Here is a 20,907-nt window from a genome sequence, read left to right as displayed (position 1 = left end):
CTTTAAACTAGTTCCTCAACTTTTTTATTTTATGTGTGTGAGTGTTTTGCCTGCACATATGACTGCTCCATGTCCATGCATTATCTCCAGAAGTCAGAGTTTAGGTTTTGGATCTCCTAGAACTGTAATTAGAGACAGTTGTGGGCTGCCACGAAAGTGCTGATAATGGGAGTCAAGTCCTCTGCAAAAAGAGCACATAGTCTTAACCCTGACCCATCTCTGCAGCCCCTGAACATGCTCTAATGTATACAATATTCTGTCTGTATGTATGCCTGCAGGCCAGAAGAGGGCACCAAACCCTATTACAGATTGTTGTGAGCCACCATGTGGTTGCTGGGAATTGAACTCAGGACCTTTGGAAGAGCAGACAATGCTCTTAACCTCTGAGCCATCTTTCCAGCCCCCTCTAAACTTTTCTTAGCGATATATTGTCTTAAGTAAAAAATACCTTTTGTTTGTTTGTTTTGAGATAGGGTTCTCATAAGATAATAACAAGCCGTGGATGATTTTAAACTGCATTTAATTTTAATTTAAATAGCCACATACAGATAGTAGCTAAGTGGATATTCTCAGGCTATCAGCTTACAGGAGGTAATAGGATTGATACCAGTTTTTAAAAAAAAAAAATAGTAAGAAAAGGAGGGGACAACGACCAGCTAATATTCCCTGTTAGCACTCTGAATAGCTGACAAGAAGGTTGATCCTTTACAGAATGCTACAGCTAGTGTGACCTGCTATAACACTTGCTGCTTTAGTATCATGTGACTCTTGGTAAGTCATCACCAGTTTGTGGTTAGGAGTGCCATTAGATGCCATAATCCGTCATACCTATGATATTAGCAGGTAGGATGCCAATTGGAAGCTACCTTGTGCTATACAGACTCTCAAAAACAGAGCTATTGAAATATGTAGTGTCACTAATTGTGATAAGGCATATTTCTGGTTCATAGTGAAAACATGTAACATTAGATGAAGTATTTTCCAGTACTATCTCTGAAGTAATAAAACTTCTAAAGGAAATCAGAATTACTTGAGCTTTCTTCTATTTTTATACTGATGATGACTCTTTAAAAACTATGTTAGGGATACCAAAAACTGAACATTATCTCTAGGGTTGTACTTGTTTTCCCTCAGATCTGGCATGCATGGTTTTCGTGTCATCAAAATATATAATTTCCTCATAGTGTTGGAAAAGGATCCACCCTGATCTACCCTGTGTAGTTAAAAGATAGGGTGGTCTAGGAAGTCTTTGCTCAAGAGACACACAGGTTAAACCAGCTGGCCACCATCTCCATGACCTCTTAGCTAGAGCTGTATTTTCTTTGGAAGAATCTGTAACATAATTATTTGATTATAATTAAATACTGCTTGTCCCAAATGTTCTATAAAAACAATAAACAAGTGTGGAGTATCAGAATCTGTAAAATGTCTTCCTCTTTAAGAGAAACAAAGGAATTGATTGTCACCATTGTCACCATAGCCAGTGAGATCACTATTAAAGGGCAGGCTTTGTTCAGCTTCTTCCTGGTGCTATCAGTAAGTAGAGTTGTTGCAGGATAAAATGGAACTTAATGGAAGAAGTAATAAGACCCAGCACTTTAGCAGCTTTATTGTACACGGAGGTTTCATATACTCAAATGAAAATTACCTAAGAAAACTTCGAAGTTAGATCTATAGTTGTTTCTTTTCTAAAACCTGTTTTTTAAGAAAAAATGAACCAAAACATTCTATTTTGTCACAGCGAGTACATGAAAATATTAACGAAAATAAAGGGGGGAAAAAGCTTCAGTTTTCTATGGTAACTTTTATATCAAAGCCTTGCACAGGAAATCATTAAAGGTATTTGATATGATGGTTTGATAATATTGAAGTCTTAGTCCAGCTGGACAGCATAGTCGTCATCTGCAACTACCAAAGCGCAGTCGTCATTGTAAGGTGATTGCAGTGTGGTTGAGAAGACGCTGAAGCCAGAGCAAGCATTCCTTTTATAGAGGAACCAAATAATTGCTCCCAAAACTGTCAGAGTTACTGTGCCAGCAATCACCAGAGTTGTTATTAAAATGTGGTTATCTAGAAGGGAAAAAAGAAAAATTACAGGCAGTCAGAATACAAGTTGGAAATATTTCATTTGGAGCAGTCATTTCATTGTATGTATTTACATGTACAATTTCCTAACTGATTAGAAAAAAGTTATACGTTCTTTACTAGAGATTGGTCCTTCTGGGTAGGCAGAATGGTTCAGTGGATAAGACTGATAACCTGAATTTGTTCCCTAGGCCCACAAGGTGGAGGGGAGCCAACCGACCTCTACAAGCCGCCCTCTGACTTCCATGTGCATGTCTGGTGCACACTTGTGTATACACAATAAAAGTGAAGTTGTTTTAAATAATTTGAATTAAAGCATTATAGTTTTATGCTCTACTGAATATCATTGTCTATGACTTATGTCTCTTTTTCCCTTCCTTCAAAATTTTGGAATTCACACATACTGTTCTCTTGAGGATCTAGTGGGGTCTAATGGTCTGTCTGCCTTTGATATTTATAATTTGCCTCACAGAAATAACACTAAAAGCTACAGTATCCGCATTTTTGTTTCTCTTCATATAGTACCGTGTGTGTGGATCCCCTGGTTTACAGATATGTGCGGCCTTTCAGGTGTTGCCTAGTCAAAACTTGATCTTTCTCTAAGAATGCAGTTTAACATCTAGTAACTGGGATGGCAGATGTGTTATACATAATAAAGGATTCCAAATTACAACTTCATTGCAGATGGATTTTTACTTAAATATGCTAAATATTTTAACTAGTGCTTCTTAAAGTATGACCTAAAAGATTAGAGATGAGTTTGCTAGCTCTGGCCAAATGTCTTAAGGTCAGGAAATCATAAAAACATTAAGGTAATTCTCAGAGAGTTTGAGGTCAACTTGTGTCTCAAAAAAAAAAAGCCAAGACTTATGAATTGTTAGTTCAAATGATAATTTTTATAGTTACCTTAAGTGTTACAGTCTTAAAGTGTTTGCCTTTTGACTCTACCCACATGAACACATTGAGTGTTGATGTACAATAACATAGGAATATATATAGTTTAGTGATAACATACAGAAATGTAGCGAAACTACATTTTAGGCTGAAAGAATAGCATGATAATCTAGGATTGTGTAGAGATACATATTCACAGATTCAAAAGACCTTTTGATTTACTTGTGGGACAGCAGCCAAGATTGATGGGACACAGTATGTCTGTATTCACATGTTATGCAAGTGGCCTGTGAGTGAGTTGCAAAACTTTCTGTTGACTAGGTAAAATGTGCTGTCTTCATACCAAAGTTACAGTGTCATTGAGGCCAAAGCCACAGTCCATCATTTAAAACTGCTAAATTTCAAGTTACTATCTACTGTGAACAATTTATTCTGGGCATGATTCAAACAAGTTTCCTAAATCCATTAAATAGGCAATAGCAAAAGCTCCAAACATTTGGTTGTACACACTAGGATAGCCTTTGTCTCCTCTGTAATATACTTTAATTTTTTTGTGATCAGCTAACCTGATTCTTCTATACTTTCATGCATCCTCGGGTAGACTAACTTCCATGTGCTTACCACACCTAGAAGTGCCTGGCATCAGGAAAATGAAAAATCAGTAAGTTCGTTATACACCCACATGAATGACCAAAACCAGAAATGGGCACTACTTTCATGTGAGTATAAAGCACATCAAGCTCCCAGTGCCTCACTAGTGGCAGTGTGACCCAGTTTTACCACTGAACAGGTACATGGTTTCTAACAGAACTATTGTGTTACAAGATATTTTGGAGGATATATTTAAGAATGTTGGTCAAGAAAAGAGAATGTAGATTGCTCTATTCCTGTTCTTTTCAAAGTAGAAATTAAACCATTAGGAAGCAAGAGTAAAATGTTTTAATACAGCTAAGCAGTAGGAAAAAATAAGAGTATATGCAAAGTTTCAGAGTGGAAGAAGCCAGAGTAATATATAAAGTAACTGAGGAGGAAAGGAAAGTGGATCAATTTGAGTTCATGGCCAGCTTGATTATATTGAGTTCCAGGCTGTCTCATCAAAACAAAAAGCAACAGCAACAAATCCACATACTGTAGGCCACAGTGAAGTTCATGAAGAACTCTTGTGTTAGGCACTGGGTTGGAGAGGAAGTGTTTAGTGAAATTAGCCAGACAATATTGTATTGATGGAGGTTATGGAAGAATGACTAATAGGAGTGCCCGGAGTACTTGTGATCAACGAGCAATATGCAGGTATAGAAATGATGCAACAGCTGTCCAGCTGATGTGTTAATAGAGCCCAGTGGTTGGGTGGTGATGTGGGCCTTTAAACGGAAGGGTAAGAACATGGGTGGTGGTGATGTTAACTATCGTGACTTGACAGAGTTCTACTGGTGGATACATAAACATCACATAACATTTAAGAGTGCACATTGCCCTATTATACCCAGTGATGTAGAGGTTAAAAGTTACTAATTGATGAAAATCTGGAACTTTCACCATGGATACTTATTGCTACTGGGAATGCAAAATAGTACAACTCCATACCAAGACCAGTACTGATCAGTTACAGATTTCATTTTCAGCTTTGCAGTCTCTAGATAAGCATACACTTGTGCTAGGTTATTTGTTTATTGAATCACTGTTCATAATAGGAAATATATGGAAAGGATTGAATGCAAGTTGCACACTAGTGTATATCTACATACTGGCAGGGAATACAGACCAGTTTATATATAGGAAGGGAAATGAAAAAGATCACTAAGCTATTAATAAGGAGGGCAAAGTAAATCATGTTTGCATTACTCCCGTCTCAGCCCCTGACCCTCACCCGTCGCCTAGTTCTCCAACTTACAAAACGTTACAGAAATGGGTAGAATGGTGTCCAGTAAGGGTAAACTACAGTAAGGTAGATGGGTCCCATGCTTGCCTTACATAGTTTTGAATTCAAATCATGTAATACTTGCCCCTCTTTAAAAATGCATAAGACGTTTTATGAACTGTACTTATGACTATGGGGTCTAACCTCTAAACAGTATGTAGTTCTTTTCCATAAAAAACATAAGCACTCCACAGAAAAAAAAAAACGTTAAAAGGGGGTCCTTTCATGCATGTGTTACTTTAAATGTCAGGTCTTTCTTAAATTTAATTTTTTACTTTATGTATATGGGTGTTTTGACTGTATGTCTGTGCCCTGTGCACATGCCTGGTGCCCGTGGAGGCCAGAAGACAGGATCGGATCTGGATCTGGAGTTACAGACAGATGTGAATCATCGTGGTGCTGGGTAGTCAAACCTGGGATCTCTGGAAGAGCAGCCAATGGCCTTAGCCATGGAACCATCATCCCAGCCCCTAATGCGATGCTTTATTTAGACCTTTCTATATTCTGATAAAAGGTCTTTATGTTACATAGTTATTCTGTTTTTTTTGTTTTTCAAGACAGGTTCTACTGTAACTCACTCTGTAGACCACGCTGGCCTCCAACTCCGAGATCCGCCTTCCTCTCAAGTACTGGAATTAAAGGCATGCACCGACATAATATTTTTAAATGGATTAATAGTAGTATCTTAACATACCAGAATTTAAATATATATTTTAATGTATGGAAAATTTTAAGACCAGAATGTTTACTTACCTGATAAATATTTCTTGTCATATGGAACTAAAATACAAAAGAAATGAAAATTAAACATTTAAGGATGCCTTAAGATTTATTTTATATACAGTTGTTTAAAATGGATACTCTATGAGGTTAATATTCCCATCTTTACTGCTTCATCAAGTATCTATCTTACCTGTTTTGAATATAGTTTTTTATTTTCCTTGTTTTGAGACAGGGTTTCTCAGTGTTTCCTGGCTGTCCTGGAACTCACTCTGTAGATGTCATACTCAAAGATCCACCTAATTCTGCCTCCTGAACGCTGGGATTAAGGGTGTGCACCACCACTGCCTGATGTCAAATTTAATTTTTTGAAATTAAATACCTAAGCGGGACAAAATGCATACTGACTTGGTTGCTGGAAAAGAATAAAGGAGCTTTATAAAAAATAGTAGACGAGGGCTGGAGAGATGGCTCAGTGGTTAAGAGCACTGCCTGCTCTTCCAAAGGTCCTGAGTTCAATTCCCGGCAACCACATGGTGGCTCACAACCATCTGTAATAAGGTCTGGTGCCCTCTTCTGGCCTGCAGACATACAGAATATTGTATACATAATGAATGAATAAATAAATATTTTTAAAAAATAGATGATAGAAATAAAATGATTCTGATTTGAGAGTCTTTAGAGACATAAAAATTTCTGTGGATTTGCTCAGTGCTTCTTACTGATTTAGTTAATAGTTTTACATTCCATGCATTTGAGTGTTTTGCATGTACACATGTGCAATCCGTCCCATACCTAGTGCCCATGGAGGTCAGAAGAGGCATCAGAACTGGAACTGGCCGAGTATGTGCTGGGAACTAAATCCTGGTTCTCTGCAAGAGCCACAAGTGCTCTTAATCTCTGAGCTATCTCTTCAGCCCTCTTCTGGTACTTTTAACTAGTGTTTGTTTTATGTAATGGTGCCCTCAAACTCAGTAGGTGAAAGGAGCCAATCTGCGTGTGCACGCATGGAGGTAGTTGAAGGGGGTGGGTATTAGCCTACCACCGTCTGGAGGCTAAAAAGACAGTGATTTTTAATTTTTTTATGTAAATGAGTGTTTTGCCTGTATGCATGTCTCTACACCATGTGTGTGCTTGGTGCTCCTGGAGTTGCAGACAGTTGTGAGCCGCTACATGGGTGCTGTGAATTAATCGAGGGTCCTCTGGAAGAGCAGTCAGTGATCTTAACCTCTGAATTATCTCTCCAGCCCGCAATCTTAGCCACTGAGTCATCTCTCTCTAGACTCAGCTCACAACATCCACACACGTATAGGAAAACAAAAATGCTTAAAGTTGGGATGCCACTCCTATAAAACCACAACCAGGACTGAGCCTGGTAAAGTAAGAGTAGAGTCCAGAAATGGGAAAACTCGGAGCCAGAGGGACAGTTTGCTTCATAGTTAAGGAAAGACTATTTAGGATTGGATTTGGGGCCAGGTATGGTGGTTTTTAATCCCAGCACTCTGGAGGCAGAGGCTGATCTCTGTGAGTTGAAGGCCAGCCTGGTTGACAGAGCGAGCCCCAGGACAGCCAAGACTATTCAGAGAAACCCTGTCTTGAAAAACAAAACAAAAAAAGGAGCTGAGCTGGAAAAGAGCTGAGTCACATTTTAAGCAGACCACACCATTTATAGTTCTCATTTTTCATTTGCTGACTGAAAAAATACTCAGAATTTTAGAACAAATTATACTCAGGGTTTAACATATAACATGAAAACATTGTGGAACATTTTAATTTTGTTAAACTTTGATAGATCAGAAAGTATATTTTAATACAGAATAAATCATGAAATATGATGCAATTTTAATATGTCTTTTTTTTGCCTAAACAAAAGGTATTAGTTTTGTAGGGAATCTAATTCCTTAATGTTAGAATTTTAAGATTATTCAATATTATTCTTTACTACTTCTCAGTCAGATCACAGGCGAAGAGGATATGGAAATTTGTTTGAAAAACAAGAAATTTATGGACTATTAGGACCTCCTAAGAATAGGCACACAGAATAAATTATGTCTGATTCCCTTGATCCAGCTCCACTCCTGAAATGTAAGGATGGCTGACTTCCATCAAGCCGTATTCTAAAGTCAATCTCTTGACTTGTGAGACGTACTATGTCTAAGAAAAGTATTCCAGAACTGTGTGCCTCATCCTTCCTAGAGTGGAAGAAGGCAGTCTCACTTACTTGCAGCTTTGCAGAGTGTCCCCTCCACAGAAGAAATTTCACAGTTTCCTTTTTTCCACTCGCCTGTCTTGGTGTACAGGAAACCGCAGGTGTCAACCAAGTCCTCACCATCTTGATCTGCCCACTTGTCAAAGGTCATATTTGAGTTATCAAACCACTTGAAACTTGCATCTGTCAATTGAGGAATAGTTTCAACATTATGACAGTTTTCAAAGGTGTTAAGAAGATGCAAAGGAAAAGATTTAGATTCAAGGTAGAAACTTACATATTTATGATCTAATTTTTGGTTGTAGGAGTAAAAGTTGTAGAAGGAACACTATATCCTATCAAAAGGTGAATTAAAGAGAATTCTGGAAAAGGTGTCGTTTTTGTGAAGAAAAACGTTTTGGTGAAATAATTTAAAAATAGTTAATAACATTAATAACTTAAGTCATTTGTCAGAGCCCGTGTGGGTCCAACACAGATTCCCTAACCCGGCTGGAATGGAGTCGCGAGGAATAAAACTGACACAGCTTACACGGTCCTCATGGAAAGGCCAGATCTCTCTCCAAAGATCTCTCATTTATTCTCCAAACAGCTTATATATCCTCATATCAATAGAGCGGGAACACATTAGGCTGTCTCCTAGGCAACCAGGTGCCTAGGCTCAATTCGTCTGCATATAACAATCAGGTAGGCCATGAATTAGAATCTCTATAAGACATCCTCCAAATTACAAAAGAAGGAAGCACCGAACCTCTAAACTCTTTAAGTCATCAGCTTCAGTCAACATCTCTTCTCAGGTGATCTACATTTAACAAAAGAAGCTAGGAGCAGCACATCCTGGCTATTGTTAAGGCAGAGACAGCTCAGACTGGGCTAATGGCTCTTGTGCCATACAGAAATATGGGCCTACAGTCATTTCATGACATTTAACAATGTGACTAATGGGGCTGGGGAGGTGGCTCAGAGGTTTAAGAACACTAGTTGCCCTTCCGGAGGTCCTGAATTCAGTTCCCAGCAACCAAATGGTGGTTCACAACCATTCATAATGAGATCTGGTGCCCTCTTTTGGCGTGCAGGCAAACATACAGGCAGAACATTGCATACATAATAAAATCTTTTTTAAAGTATGTGACTAATACCTCTGTATATATGTATATACATGCTTTATATATTTGTATATTATACTATAATATATAATTATATATTATACACTATAAAATACAAATGCTTTATAGTGTTGCATACTAATAAAATTTATATTCCTATTATGTAACCTGGAAAAGAGAATTTATCTCTACCCTATTAACAGAAAACAGTAACACTTCTTGTAATCCATGGCATCTTAAGAAAATACTAACCCTCTAATGACACTTTGATTCAAGTAAGAGGATCAACTGTGTTTCCCATTTGTGAAGCACTTGGAGTGACTTGGGGAAACACTGTGGATACTAGTGTCTGGTGCACATTGGAAAATGCAGTGCCAGAGACATGCATTTCATCTGGAGCAGTGGTTCTCAACGTGTGGGTCATGACCCCTGGGGGGCGGGGGGGGGGAAACAATCTTTTCACAGGTTGCTTTAGACCATCGGAAAACACAGATATTTATTGATGTTTGGTTCATAACAGCAGTAAAGTGATAGCTATGAAGTAGCAATGAAAATATTTGTGTGGTTGGGGTCTCCACACCATGAGGAATTGTTTTAAAGCAGTAGAAAGGTTGAGAACCACTGATGTAGAGAATTAAGGAACCAAATATCCTAAGTCTCACTAACAGTTAATCATGTCTCACAGGGTAAATACCACTTACCATCGGTATCATAAAACATGCCTAGCAGGAGGTCATCCGGGCCTTTCCATTGCTTGTGTAAAGTGTCCAGTATAAAAGCATTTTCTTCTTCGTTGTGTATACTTATCATGTCTGCTCCTGAAATAATTTGAAAAGAAAACCAATGTCAAGAATCAATGAAAAAAAAAAAAAGTCAGGGGGTGGTGACACACACCGTTAATCCTAGAACTTGAGAGGCAGAAGCAAATCTCTGTGAGTTTGAGGTTTGAGGCCAGCGTGGTCCACTAGAGCTAGTTCCAGGACAGGCACCAAAGCTACAGAGAAACCCTGTCTCAAGAAAAGAAAAAAAAATCGTATGTCATTAGAAATGTGTGAAAAGTTCTCACTGGTTTAAAAAAAATAGATGAAATTTGGGATCTGGGAGCTCAGCAGGTAAAGTGCTAGCTCGCCCTGCAAGCCTGACCCCGAGTTCAATCCCTGCACATAAAAAGTCCGATGTAGGGGCTGGAGAGATGGCTCAGAGGTTAAGAGCATTCCTGCTCTTCCAAAGGTCCTGAGTTCAATTCCCAGCAACCACATGGTGGCTCACAACCATCTGTAATAGGGTCTGGTGCCCTCTTCTGGCCTGCAGGCATACACACAGACAGAATATTGTACAATAAATAAATAAATAAATATTTTAAAAAAAAGTCCGCTGTAATTACACATATCTGTAATCCCTGCATGCTTATGTAGAAATAGGGGTGCACACAGGAGAACTGAGCCGGTAGTATGAAGTACAGCAGCAGAAATGACTAAGACCCTGCCTCAGTAAGGGGGAAGGCAAGAACCAACCAACTCCCAAAAGTTGTCCTCCAAACACAGACACATGTGGTGCACATGCTCCCACGAACATACACCCACACAAAAGTGATAATTTTGCAAAGAATGAAAAGTGAAACCACCAGATTTGCAGACTAGCCCGTTCAGCATTTATTGTAGAAAACTAGGAACTGATAGATGGACAATCAGTAAAAATGAGAAGAACAACTTCCTTTGGGAAAACTTGGTGAGACATATCAGAAAACCTAAAGCACCTTGAGCAATCTGTAATAGCATATTCTGTGTTAATCCCAGGCTGTCCACTCCAAACAGGCACAATGATTAACCACACATTGAACTGTACACTGATTGCTTTTACCGGGCATAATCATTAGAGCTTTTTTATGACATTGAAAGATTAGGGCCACAGTTACCAGAATGTTAGCAATGATTATCTCAGGGTGGTCCAATTTAGGCTTTGTTTTTTTTTTTTTAACCTATTTACATATGTTTTTCTAAATGGTATTTGATGATAATTAATTGTGTGATTATAAAAGGGCTTTTAAACTGAAAAGTGAAGTCTGACCTTCACTACACATTAAAGTCAGAATGCAGCATGGCTTTCCACGTCCACCATTTTTAATCTCGTAGGCGTTTCATGCTATGCATACCATAACTGTGGTAGTTAGACTGAAAACGCCCCCCCCCAAACTCATATATTTGAATTCTTGGTCCCCAGTTGGTAGAACTATTTGAGAAGGATTAGTGGGGGTGGGCTTTGAGGTTTCAAAAGCCCATAGCATTCCCAGTTAGCTCTCTACCTCTTGCTTGTGGATAAAGATGTAAACTTTCAGCTACTACTCCAGAGCTAGGCCTGTCTGCTGCTATGTTCTCCCCCACGATTGTCATAGACTCTATCCCTCTGGAACCATGAGCCCCAAATTAAAACCTTTCTTTTGTAGTTGCCTTGGTCATGGTATTTTGTCCCACTGCTAAGAACATATCAGAGAATGGGCTATCGTTGTGATAGGCCTGACCATGCGGGGGTTTTTTGTTTGTTTGTTTGTTTTCTGCAGCCAATGGAGCTTTAATATTTTAAGCACTGTGATCTAATTAATTATTATAAAGACTTAAATTATTGTACTTGGCAAATAAGACACTTTCCTTCTCTTAAATGACATCTTGAATCCCCAATGAATATATGTGCTCAGGCAAAATATTTTTTTAACAACACATTACTAGCAGCAATACCACCTAATGAGATTTAATCTGATAGTTTTGCTCTTTTTCTGATGCAGGTCTTTTCTCACACAAAGTAAATTGAAAGCATTTGTTACAATAGGCAGCTTAGTTTGAAGTGTTGATCATTGTTTGTTTGTTTTGTTTTGTTTTTGTTTTTCAAGACAGGATTTCTCTGTGTAACAGTCCTAGCTGTCCTGGAACTTGCTTGCAGACCAGGCTGGCCTCGAACTTACAGAGATCCACCTGGCTCTGCCTCCCAAGTGCTGGGACAAAAGGTGTGTACCACCACGCCTGGCCTACCATTTTTTATTTAATCAGTTTGTGTGTGTGTGTGTGTGTGTGTGTGTGTNGAGAGAGAGAATATGCACATGGGCCACAGCACACATGTGGAGTAGGGGCAACTCTGGAATTGCTTGTGCCTTTCCACCGTGAGAGCCATGAGCCTTGGGGATTGAGTTCGGGTCGTCAGGCCTGCATGGCAGTCAGTGTTTTTCCTGTTGCTCTAGCTCACCAGCCTTTCCCTTTACCACTTGCTCATTCCACTGAACGTAACACCATTGTAAACCGAGTAAATGAGCCTAAGCCCTGGGCAGACTGCAGATACAGCTCTCTACAGCCCCTAAAGTAAATGTTACATACTTTCTATAAACCCCAATAACAGGTTTAAGATATGACTTCGGTGTGACAGTACTATTTTCCCAAATTAGCATGATGAGCTATGATTCTAAACAAAACACCACCGGGGCCCAAAGTAAGAATTCTGATATTGTTAGATTTCTAATTCATAAATGGGAATTTGTAGGGTGGAAATAATGAGCTTTTTAAAGAAAACACATAGGATTATTAGAAACGCACAAAGAGTTTTAAGAAATCAAATCAGTAGGACTTTATGTTTTAAGGATGGGGTGGGTGCTGGAGATTAAACTGAAAACCTCACGCCACATCCTTGAACACACTTTTAATTCAGAAAAGGATATCATTTCTACCCAAGAGCAACTTAAAAATTCCCAGATAGGTTCCTTACTTCAACAGAAGCCCAACAAGAGTTCAGAATGAGCAATGGGAATCCGGCTACAAAATTGTTCAGTGTTTTAAATTCAGTTTTATCTGCTTTGCTTAAGAAAATATATTTGCATCATAGAGGAAGCCAGGAAGGGGTTTTGTTTGTGAACAATAAATAGTTGCTTACCTGATACATATAAAGGCTGTATTTTCAATAGAAGGGGGAAAGTCTTGACAATGAGCTAATATCGGATCATGTCTTTTCATGGCTTGCAGCCTTCAATATAGTTCATGCTGCTGAAATCTACATTTGCGTCTAAATATAAGAACTATGAATTGTTGAGAAAGAGGAAGCCATCAGGCATGGCTGTGAATGCCTGTAGCCCCAGACTTGGGAGGCACAGGCAGGAGAAGTGGGGGAGCAGGAAGCCAGCTTGAGCTTTCCACATAGACTATGTGGTATGGCCTTGTTTTAAAAATGGTTTTTGAAAATTTTAAAAATCTCTTAAGACTCAAAAAAATTGCTGTTCTACCCAGCTGCCTTGAAATAAACCCATATAGGCATATTAGAAATTACGTCTTCCCCCTGCTAAAAGCCAACGTGTCAACACCATTTAACAGCTATAAACTTTTCAAGGGGAAACAAATGTGTTTATGTACAATGTGGCCAGGCAGTCTTGGCATGCACTTGTAATCCCAGGACTCAAGAGGCAGAAACAAGAGGATCAGACATTCCAGGCCAGCCTATGTACACAATGAGGGCCTGTCAAAACACACGGAATTCTGTGGTCCTTCAACAGAATCACTAAAAGTATATTTCCATTTATTCCTTCTGCAATGAATATGATTTTAACTAAATATACTTAGTATAATTTTATAGCCTTCCAAAATGTTGTACTAGTAGGTTTCCAGAAATTGCAGTTTTTATTTTATTTTATTTAAGTGAGAGGATTTATTATATTGGCTTACATGATCAAATTGGTTATGAAATTTCATAATAGCCATTAGCACAGTGGAGAGCCAAGGGAAGCTATGGTGGCTAAGTCCAAGATACCTTAGAACAAGAAAAGAAAATTTGAACCATATGAGGAGATGGCTCAGTGAATGAAGTGCTTGTTTCCACGAGCGTTGGGACCTGAGTTCAGATCCCCAGAAGTCAGCAATGCTGATACCATAGCACATGTATAGAACCACAGATTCCCAGGAGCGGACAGCAGCTAGAGACAGACTCCTCCAGAAGCCCACAGGCCAAGGGACCCTGTCGAACAAGATGGAAGGCGAGGAACCACACCGGAAGCTGTCTTCTGCATTCGCCCACACTCACACACATGAACATCTGAGCCGGCTGGGGGTTTGGGGGGCTTTTTGTTTGCTGTTACTCTATAAAATAAATAATGCTAACTTGTTACACATTATGGAGTTGGAATACAAAGAAGATAATTTGCCAAGATATGTAACAAGCATTAACTTTGCTTTTAGGAATCCCACGGGTTTTTGTTTGTTTGTTTTAGAGTGAGTTGATATTGTCAGTAAATTATAGGTGAACATTAAGAACCAGAACCATATTATAGGATTCAGAGAAGCTGATGCTATTTCTGCCACCATAAAACTCATTCCTGCTGCGTAACATTGTTCTACAGCTGTTGCTCTCGTGTCCCCGGATTCTTCACCGAGGGATGAATTACTGATATTCATCTGCCCAACCTTCCTTCCTGCTTTTCTCCTGGAATTCATTTCCGTTGGGAATTTGTTCTGAGGTGCAGAGAGATTTCTGTGTACATCATAACTGACATCCACACCCGTGCATCTGAAGATGAGTTCTTTTTTTTTATTTTTTTGTAATTTATTTATTTATTTAAGATTTCTGTCTCTTCCCCGCTACCGCCTCCCATTTCCCTCCCCCTCCCCCAATCAAGTCCCCCTCCCTTTTCATCCCAAAGAGCAATCAGGGTTCCCTGCCCTGTGGGAAGTCCAAGGACCACCCACCTCCATCCAGGTCTAGTAAGGTGAGCATCCAAACTGCCTAGGCTCCCACAAAGCCAGTACGTGCAGTAGGATCAAAAACCCATTGCCATTGTTCTTGAGTTCTCATATAGGCATCCTCCTGAATAATAACCTTCATCAGGCGATGAAAGGAGACAGAGACAGAGACCCACATTGGAGCACCAGACAGAAATCTCAAGGTCCAAATCAGGAGCAGAAGGAGAGAGAGCATGAGCAAGGAACTCAGGACCATGAGGGTTGCACCCACACACTGAGACAAGGAAGATGAGTTCTTGACCCCCACCCCGCTGAGCAGGTAGCAGCCTTGACACAGCTAGTTACCCGCTCTTCCATGAATCAATTTCTTCTCTTGGCTTCCAGAAAATTTACTAGTCTTTGTACGGTCTAGACCATAGGTGTCCAAGTATGTCACATGAGTTGCAAGCAAGTCACAACAACCAGCCTAGAATCATGGGGAGGGCAAAGAGACTGAGAGGTACAAGTGAGTAACCAGGAAGAAACATTGTTGGCAGTTGTCTTCCAAGACTCACATTGTCAGATCCTGGGTAAGGGAAGACAGGAGAGAGGGGGCGGGGGAGGGAGAGAGAAAGGACAAAGGAGCACTTTGCGTGCAGACATAAGCACCAGGCCTAGGTCCTAATCTTGGCTTCTGTTATTATTAATCTGTGTGGTTTTTGAACAAACTACTGAATTTAATTTTGATAAAGAAGAATAAATATACACTCAATGGGTTTATTATGATAGGTCGAACCACGGAAACTGTGAAGTGCTTAAGGGGCCAGGCACGGGACACCCTGGGAATGAATTTTCTGGAAAATGTATTTTGTAGTTGGCTTTGACTAACTGAGCTTTTACTCAGCCTTGTAACCAAGTTCATCATACGTCATTTAAAACCACGCACTCAAGTCTGTTTACATGCAGAGCGCTCAGCTTGTTTAAATTTAACTTTCCTTTAAGGCAGCAATATAGGGGCTAGAGGGAAGGCTCAAGGGTTAGAATACTTGCTGTTCTTACAGAGGAGTGGGGTTCAAGTCCCAGCAACCACAGGGTAGCTCATAAACCATATGTAACTCCAATTCCTGGGGATCTGACAGCAGCTTTTGATCTCCTTGGGCACCAGGCACACATGTGGTGCATTTGTACACATACAGGCAAAATATTAATACCCACAAAGTATTAAAAGGTGTAATCAATCTTATTGTGCCATGGACTCCGCATGTCATCAACTTTTATAAGCTAAGTTGAACGGAGAGCTCTGATTTTAGACATTTCCCCTACCTCTCTCTTCCATGTTCCTAACAAGAAAAGGTGTGTGTGTGTGTGTGTGTGTGTGTGTGTGTGTGTGAGAGAGAGAGAGAGAAAGAGAGAGAGAGAGAGAGAGAGAATGATTGGCTCTAATATCATTGTTGAGAAACGGTATGTTCTGGGCCAGGAGAAACAAAAAAAGCAACTTGTTTTTCTTTTCTTTTCTTTTTTTTTTTTTTTTTTAAGTTTTCCGCTTGGAACTAGCTCTTGTAGGTCACGCTGGCCTTGAACTCACAGAGATCCGCCCACCTCTGCCTCCTCCTGAGTGCTGGGGTTAAAGGTGTGTGCCACCACTGCCCAACAAAAAAAGCAATTTGTAAAACACTGGTAAAGGTTCTTTAAGAAAAAGTTCCTCATTTCTTCCCATGCCATACTTGGCATGCTGTGCAATAAATCCTGAGGTCTCTCTTCTGCCAGAGAGAAGTGGACAGAGGCTTGCGCTAGGCCAGTGGTTCTCAACCTGTGGGTCGCGACCTCTTTCACAGGGGTCACCCAAGACCATCCGAGAAATGCAGATAATTATTTTATGGTTCATAACAGTAGCAAAATTACAGTTATGAAGTAGCAGCGAAAATAATTTGATGGTTGGGGGTCACCACAACATGGGGAACGGTATTAAAGGGTCACAGCATCTGGAAGGTGGAGGACCACTGGTCTCAGTCATCTGACTCTAAGAGTCAGTGCCTTTCATGCAGAGCTCTCATGGTTCCCACACTGACTAGACATCAATGTCGTTATGGTCCTGACGCTCCAACGTGAGCAGTGCTATCCAACAACTGTCTTCCAACCCGGGAGAAACTGCATGGCCAATTCCACCATCCGCACATCAGCTCTAGGAGCACAGTTAAAAGACAGTAGGATTGCTACTGTTTCTAAAGTAGGTCCTTACCGTGGCCAATGCACTGGTTCCTGACATCTTCTATGCTTTCCACGTTGACGGTAACTCGAAGAAAAGTGTAGCAGTTGCCTTGGAACTGAACCCAGGCGGATGAAGGGCAGTCTAGGAAAAGAAAAATAACATTAATCTGAGTTCTTGATGCTAAGGATATTGCATATTAAAAGTTCACACACATGTCTTTTCCTTTATTAAAACAAAAAAATCAACCAGGGTAAAAGGAATTCATTTTCCTCCATTTTACATGAAGGAAAAAAAAATGTGTCGATGATTCGCTTCTGACTTCGCAGGGCAGTTACAGGCATGTTGATTGTTTAGCAATTCAGACATGCAAATTAGGTGTCATCGCCAAACCAACTGGCTATCAAAGAAATCAGAGTCAGACCTTAAAGCTTCTCTGAAGTCTATCTCTGTCATATATAACAATAGTTTTTAAAGTCTTAAGAGTTCTGCAAAACCCTTTTGTTCAAATTCTACTTGCAAGAACAGAAGATAGTATCTAGATTATGAATATCCAGGCAATTTTGGTGCTGTGCAAGCAAACAAGGCTAATGCTCAATTTCTTTTTCTTTCATTTTCTTCCTGAGTGTGTGTGTTGTGTGTGTGAGGGGTGGGGTTAGGAATTGAACTTAGGGTTTCACGTACACTTGGTCATGTGCTCTCCCACTAAGCCATATTTTTCAAGCCCTGTATGTTCTTTTCTGTTTGCTTGTTTTTGTTTAGTTTGTTTTGTTTTTCAAGACAGGGTTTCTCTGTGTAACAGCCCTGGCTGTCCTGGAACTCACTCTGCAGACCAGGTTAGTCTTGAACTCACAGAGATCCACCTGCCTCTGCCTCCCGAGTGCTGGGATTAAAGGTGTGTGCCACCCCCATCTGGCTCCCTGTATGCTCTTAATTTAGTTTTTTTATGATAGGGATGGTATAGCTCTATGAAGCTGAACCTTAGCATTTCTGTTCCCACTATTTAGGAAGGCTGTCCCTATCTCTACCTTAGTTTCTTTTGTTCATTATGAGGATATAGAACTTTTAAGCCTAGGACCCAAAAGATCATCATGCAAAAAAGAAGAACTTGATTTCACGGAAACAAATTGGAAGTATACAAAAGGATTTATTAATTTTAGTGGATAACAGAACAAAAAATATTAAGCTTACATATTCTTGCAATCTTGCAAGTTTACATAAAATTGGCACGATCTCACCTATACAGTTTTAAGTTCTGTATGTGTTACAATCTAATATAGAGGAATAGAAGCAAGCATTCCTATGAAGGTCAGAGTTCAGTACACGAGGTCAAACTATGATCTCAAAAACCCCTGTTACTTAACCTCGGCCTCTGACGGAACAGAGCTCCCTGCCACCAAAACAGATTATTTGCCAGTTTTCTAGAGGATGAGAGGTGAGCAGAAATCAGTCAAGATTTCTCCTCGCACCATATTTACCTTTACCTGCTGGCTAGACGATATTAGCTACCATGTGGCCAAAGGAAGCACCCTAGGACGCCAGAGGAACAAGATGGATGCATCATACTCATATTGGATTGATCCATTAATTCAGGCCACTCATATGTCAGTTAGGACAAACTCATGCCTATTTCAATTTAAATCATCACCCCAGGTGTGAGTTGTACGTTGCTATCTATCTATCTATCTATCTATCTATCTATCTATCTATCTATCTATCTATCTATCTATCTATCTATTTATGTTTTTCGAGACAGGGTTTCTCTGTAGCTTTGGAGCCTGTCCTGGAACTAGCTCTTGTAGACCAGGCTGGCTTCAAACTCACAGAGATCCACCTGCCTCTGCCTCCCGAGTGCTGGGATTAAAGGCGTACGCCACCACTGCCCAGCACTGTTGCCACTTTTAATAGTAAATTTATCAAAAATATTCTAGGACGAGGAAGTATCCTAAGACACAATTCATTTTATATACAAGTAGTTCTTCTTCCTATTATCTTTTGTTTGTTTGTTTTTGTTTTCTGGATCCCGACCCCCCCCCCCTGCTGACAGGATCTCACTATGTAGCCCTCACTGTCCTGAAACTCATTCTGTAGTCCAGGCTGGCCTTGAACTCAGAGATCTTCTAGCCTCTACCTTTCAAGTGCTTGGATTAAAGGCGTGTGCTACCATGCCTGGATATCTTTTTTAAAAAAAAAAAAAACTAACTACATTTTTATCAGTGTGTGTGTGCTCGAAGACACACGCACAAATCCATGCACACATGCACAAATCCATGCATACACGCCACAGTACATAAGTGGAAGTCACAGGACAGCTTGGAGGGGTCAGTTTTCTGCTTTTACCATGTGGGCTCATGATATCAGACTTGGGTTTTCAGGCGCAGTGGCAGGTACCTTTCTTTACCCACTGAGCCATCTAGCCAGTCTTCGACTGTTTTATAAACACTTGCATTACACGCTGCGACAACCTGGTGGCGTGAACAAAGCAAACACATCCAGAAAGATTGAGGGGTTGGAGATGACAGAGACGGACAGGAGGAAAGCCGAGGGGGCCTGAAAACAAGGCACTCAGGGGAAGGCTGTCCTGGAGCAGCCAGGAGGCTTCTCTTCCTGCGAAGCAGCACTCAGCCACCTCTGCTTCGCCCTATGCCTCTGCGCCTTCTGTGAACATGTGGCCTTTTAAAAAAAGATAGACTTTAATGTCTTTAAATCTACTTTCAGGCCGTGAACCATTTTCAGCATCTTTTCATCCTGGGAGGACCAGACCCTTTTTCTGGATCGCCTTCTTTGAGATGTCAGCAGTGAAGTTTCTTCCAGCTTTCACCTGCAGTTTCACCACACAGCTCTTTCTCTCCTAAGCCCCCATTTGTTGTCGATGCAAATGAGCAGACAGAGCAAGCGTTAGACGTCAGAAGGGAAAGGATTTCATCTTGGACTGCTTATCTGGTTTCCTGCGCTTTCTGGGGGATAAAAGGATGGATGTCTACCTAGTGGGTATGGTGGTTTGAATGAAAATGTTCCTATAGACCAATTGGGAGGGGCACTCAGATGCTCAAGCCAAGCCCAGGTCTCTCTCTTTTCCCGATGCCTTTGGATCTGGATGCAGAACTCTCAGCTACCTCTCTAGCACACATCTGCCTGAGTGACACCATGCTTCCCACCGTGACGATAATGACTACACCTCTGAACTATAAGCCAGCCCTAATTAAAGCATTTCCCTTTATAAGAGTTGCTTTGGTCATGGTGTCTTTTCATAGAAACCCTAGCTAAGACAGTCGGATTATTGTTGTTCACGTTAGATAAAGCGTGCAAGCCACCCAAGCACAAAGTCTGAGGCAAGATTTTCGTAAACGTGTAGCTTTCACCAACCATGGTCACTCTTGATGTCTTCCTTCCTTGGACAGGGACCTACAGTAAGAACTTAAAACGCTTGGCTGAGTGCAGACATCCTCTTCTTCACCTTCACATACCAGTTTATTTCCATCTTTGGAGGCTTTACTTCGAGTTCATCTGCTCCTTTCTGAAACCCCGTAGTTCCTCCTAGCTCCAAATTTAACTCAATCTACCTTACTGGCCAGTACTATATACTACTACTCTTTTTAAAAAGGAAACTTCCCATCGAACCCAGCGTACACAAAAAAAAAAAGCACAAGCCATAACCATGCAGCTTGGTAAATTTTCTTTTTTCTTTTTTTAAAAACATTTTTTTTAAGATTTATTTATTTATTATGTATACAACATTCTGCCTCGATTTATGCCCGCACTCCAGAGGAGGGCGCCAGATCTCAGTACAGATGGTTGTGAGCCACCTTGTGGTTGCTGGGAATTGAACTCAGGGCCTCTGGAAGAGCAGCCAGTGCTCTTAACCTCTGAGCCATCTCTCCAGCCCCTGGTAAATTTTCAAAAACAGAACACACTCACCCAATCATCATCAAAAGGAAGAAACACAATATTATCCTCTTTTGGTTGTCACCCCTTCTCTAAACGAAATCATTTCCCCTAACTTTGAACACCACAGGTCCATTTTGCTTGTTTTTGGACTTTACAGTAATAAAATCAGGCATGGCACAATGTACTCCTGTGTCTAGCTT

General features: G+C 40.3%; 1 protein-coding gene across 1 annotated transcript in view; it reads right to left on the bottom strand.

The window, feature by feature from the left end:
- Window positions 1-1,584: 1,584 nt before the first annotated feature.
- LOC126488921 (lymphocyte antigen 75-like) overlaps window positions 1,585-20,907 on the bottom strand; it is a 115,433-nt gene continuing 96,110 nt past the window's right edge. Inside the window, 5 exon segments of the mRNA XM_050122792.1 lie at window positions 1,585-2,070; window positions 5,651-5,677; window positions 7,839-8,009; window positions 9,631-9,747; window positions 16,853-16,963. Of these exon segments, the coding sequence (XP_049978749.1) occupies window positions 1,874-2,070; window positions 5,651-5,677; window positions 7,839-8,009; window positions 9,631-9,747; window positions 16,853-16,963 (623 nt within the window). The 3' untranslated portion in view covers window positions 1,585-1,873.

Source organism: Alexandromys fortis, unplaced genomic scaffold (assembly GCF_014885135.2).
Source record: "Alexandromys fortis isolate MF-2015 unplaced genomic scaffold, M_Fortis_MF-2015_v1.1 scaffold_8_9099976_23576923, whole genome shotgun sequence".
In the NCBI taxonomy this organism is placed as follows: domain Eukaryota; kingdom Metazoa; phylum Chordata; class Mammalia; order Rodentia; family Cricetidae; genus Alexandromys; species Alexandromys fortis.
This window is presented reverse-complemented; position numbering and strand designations above follow the sequence as displayed.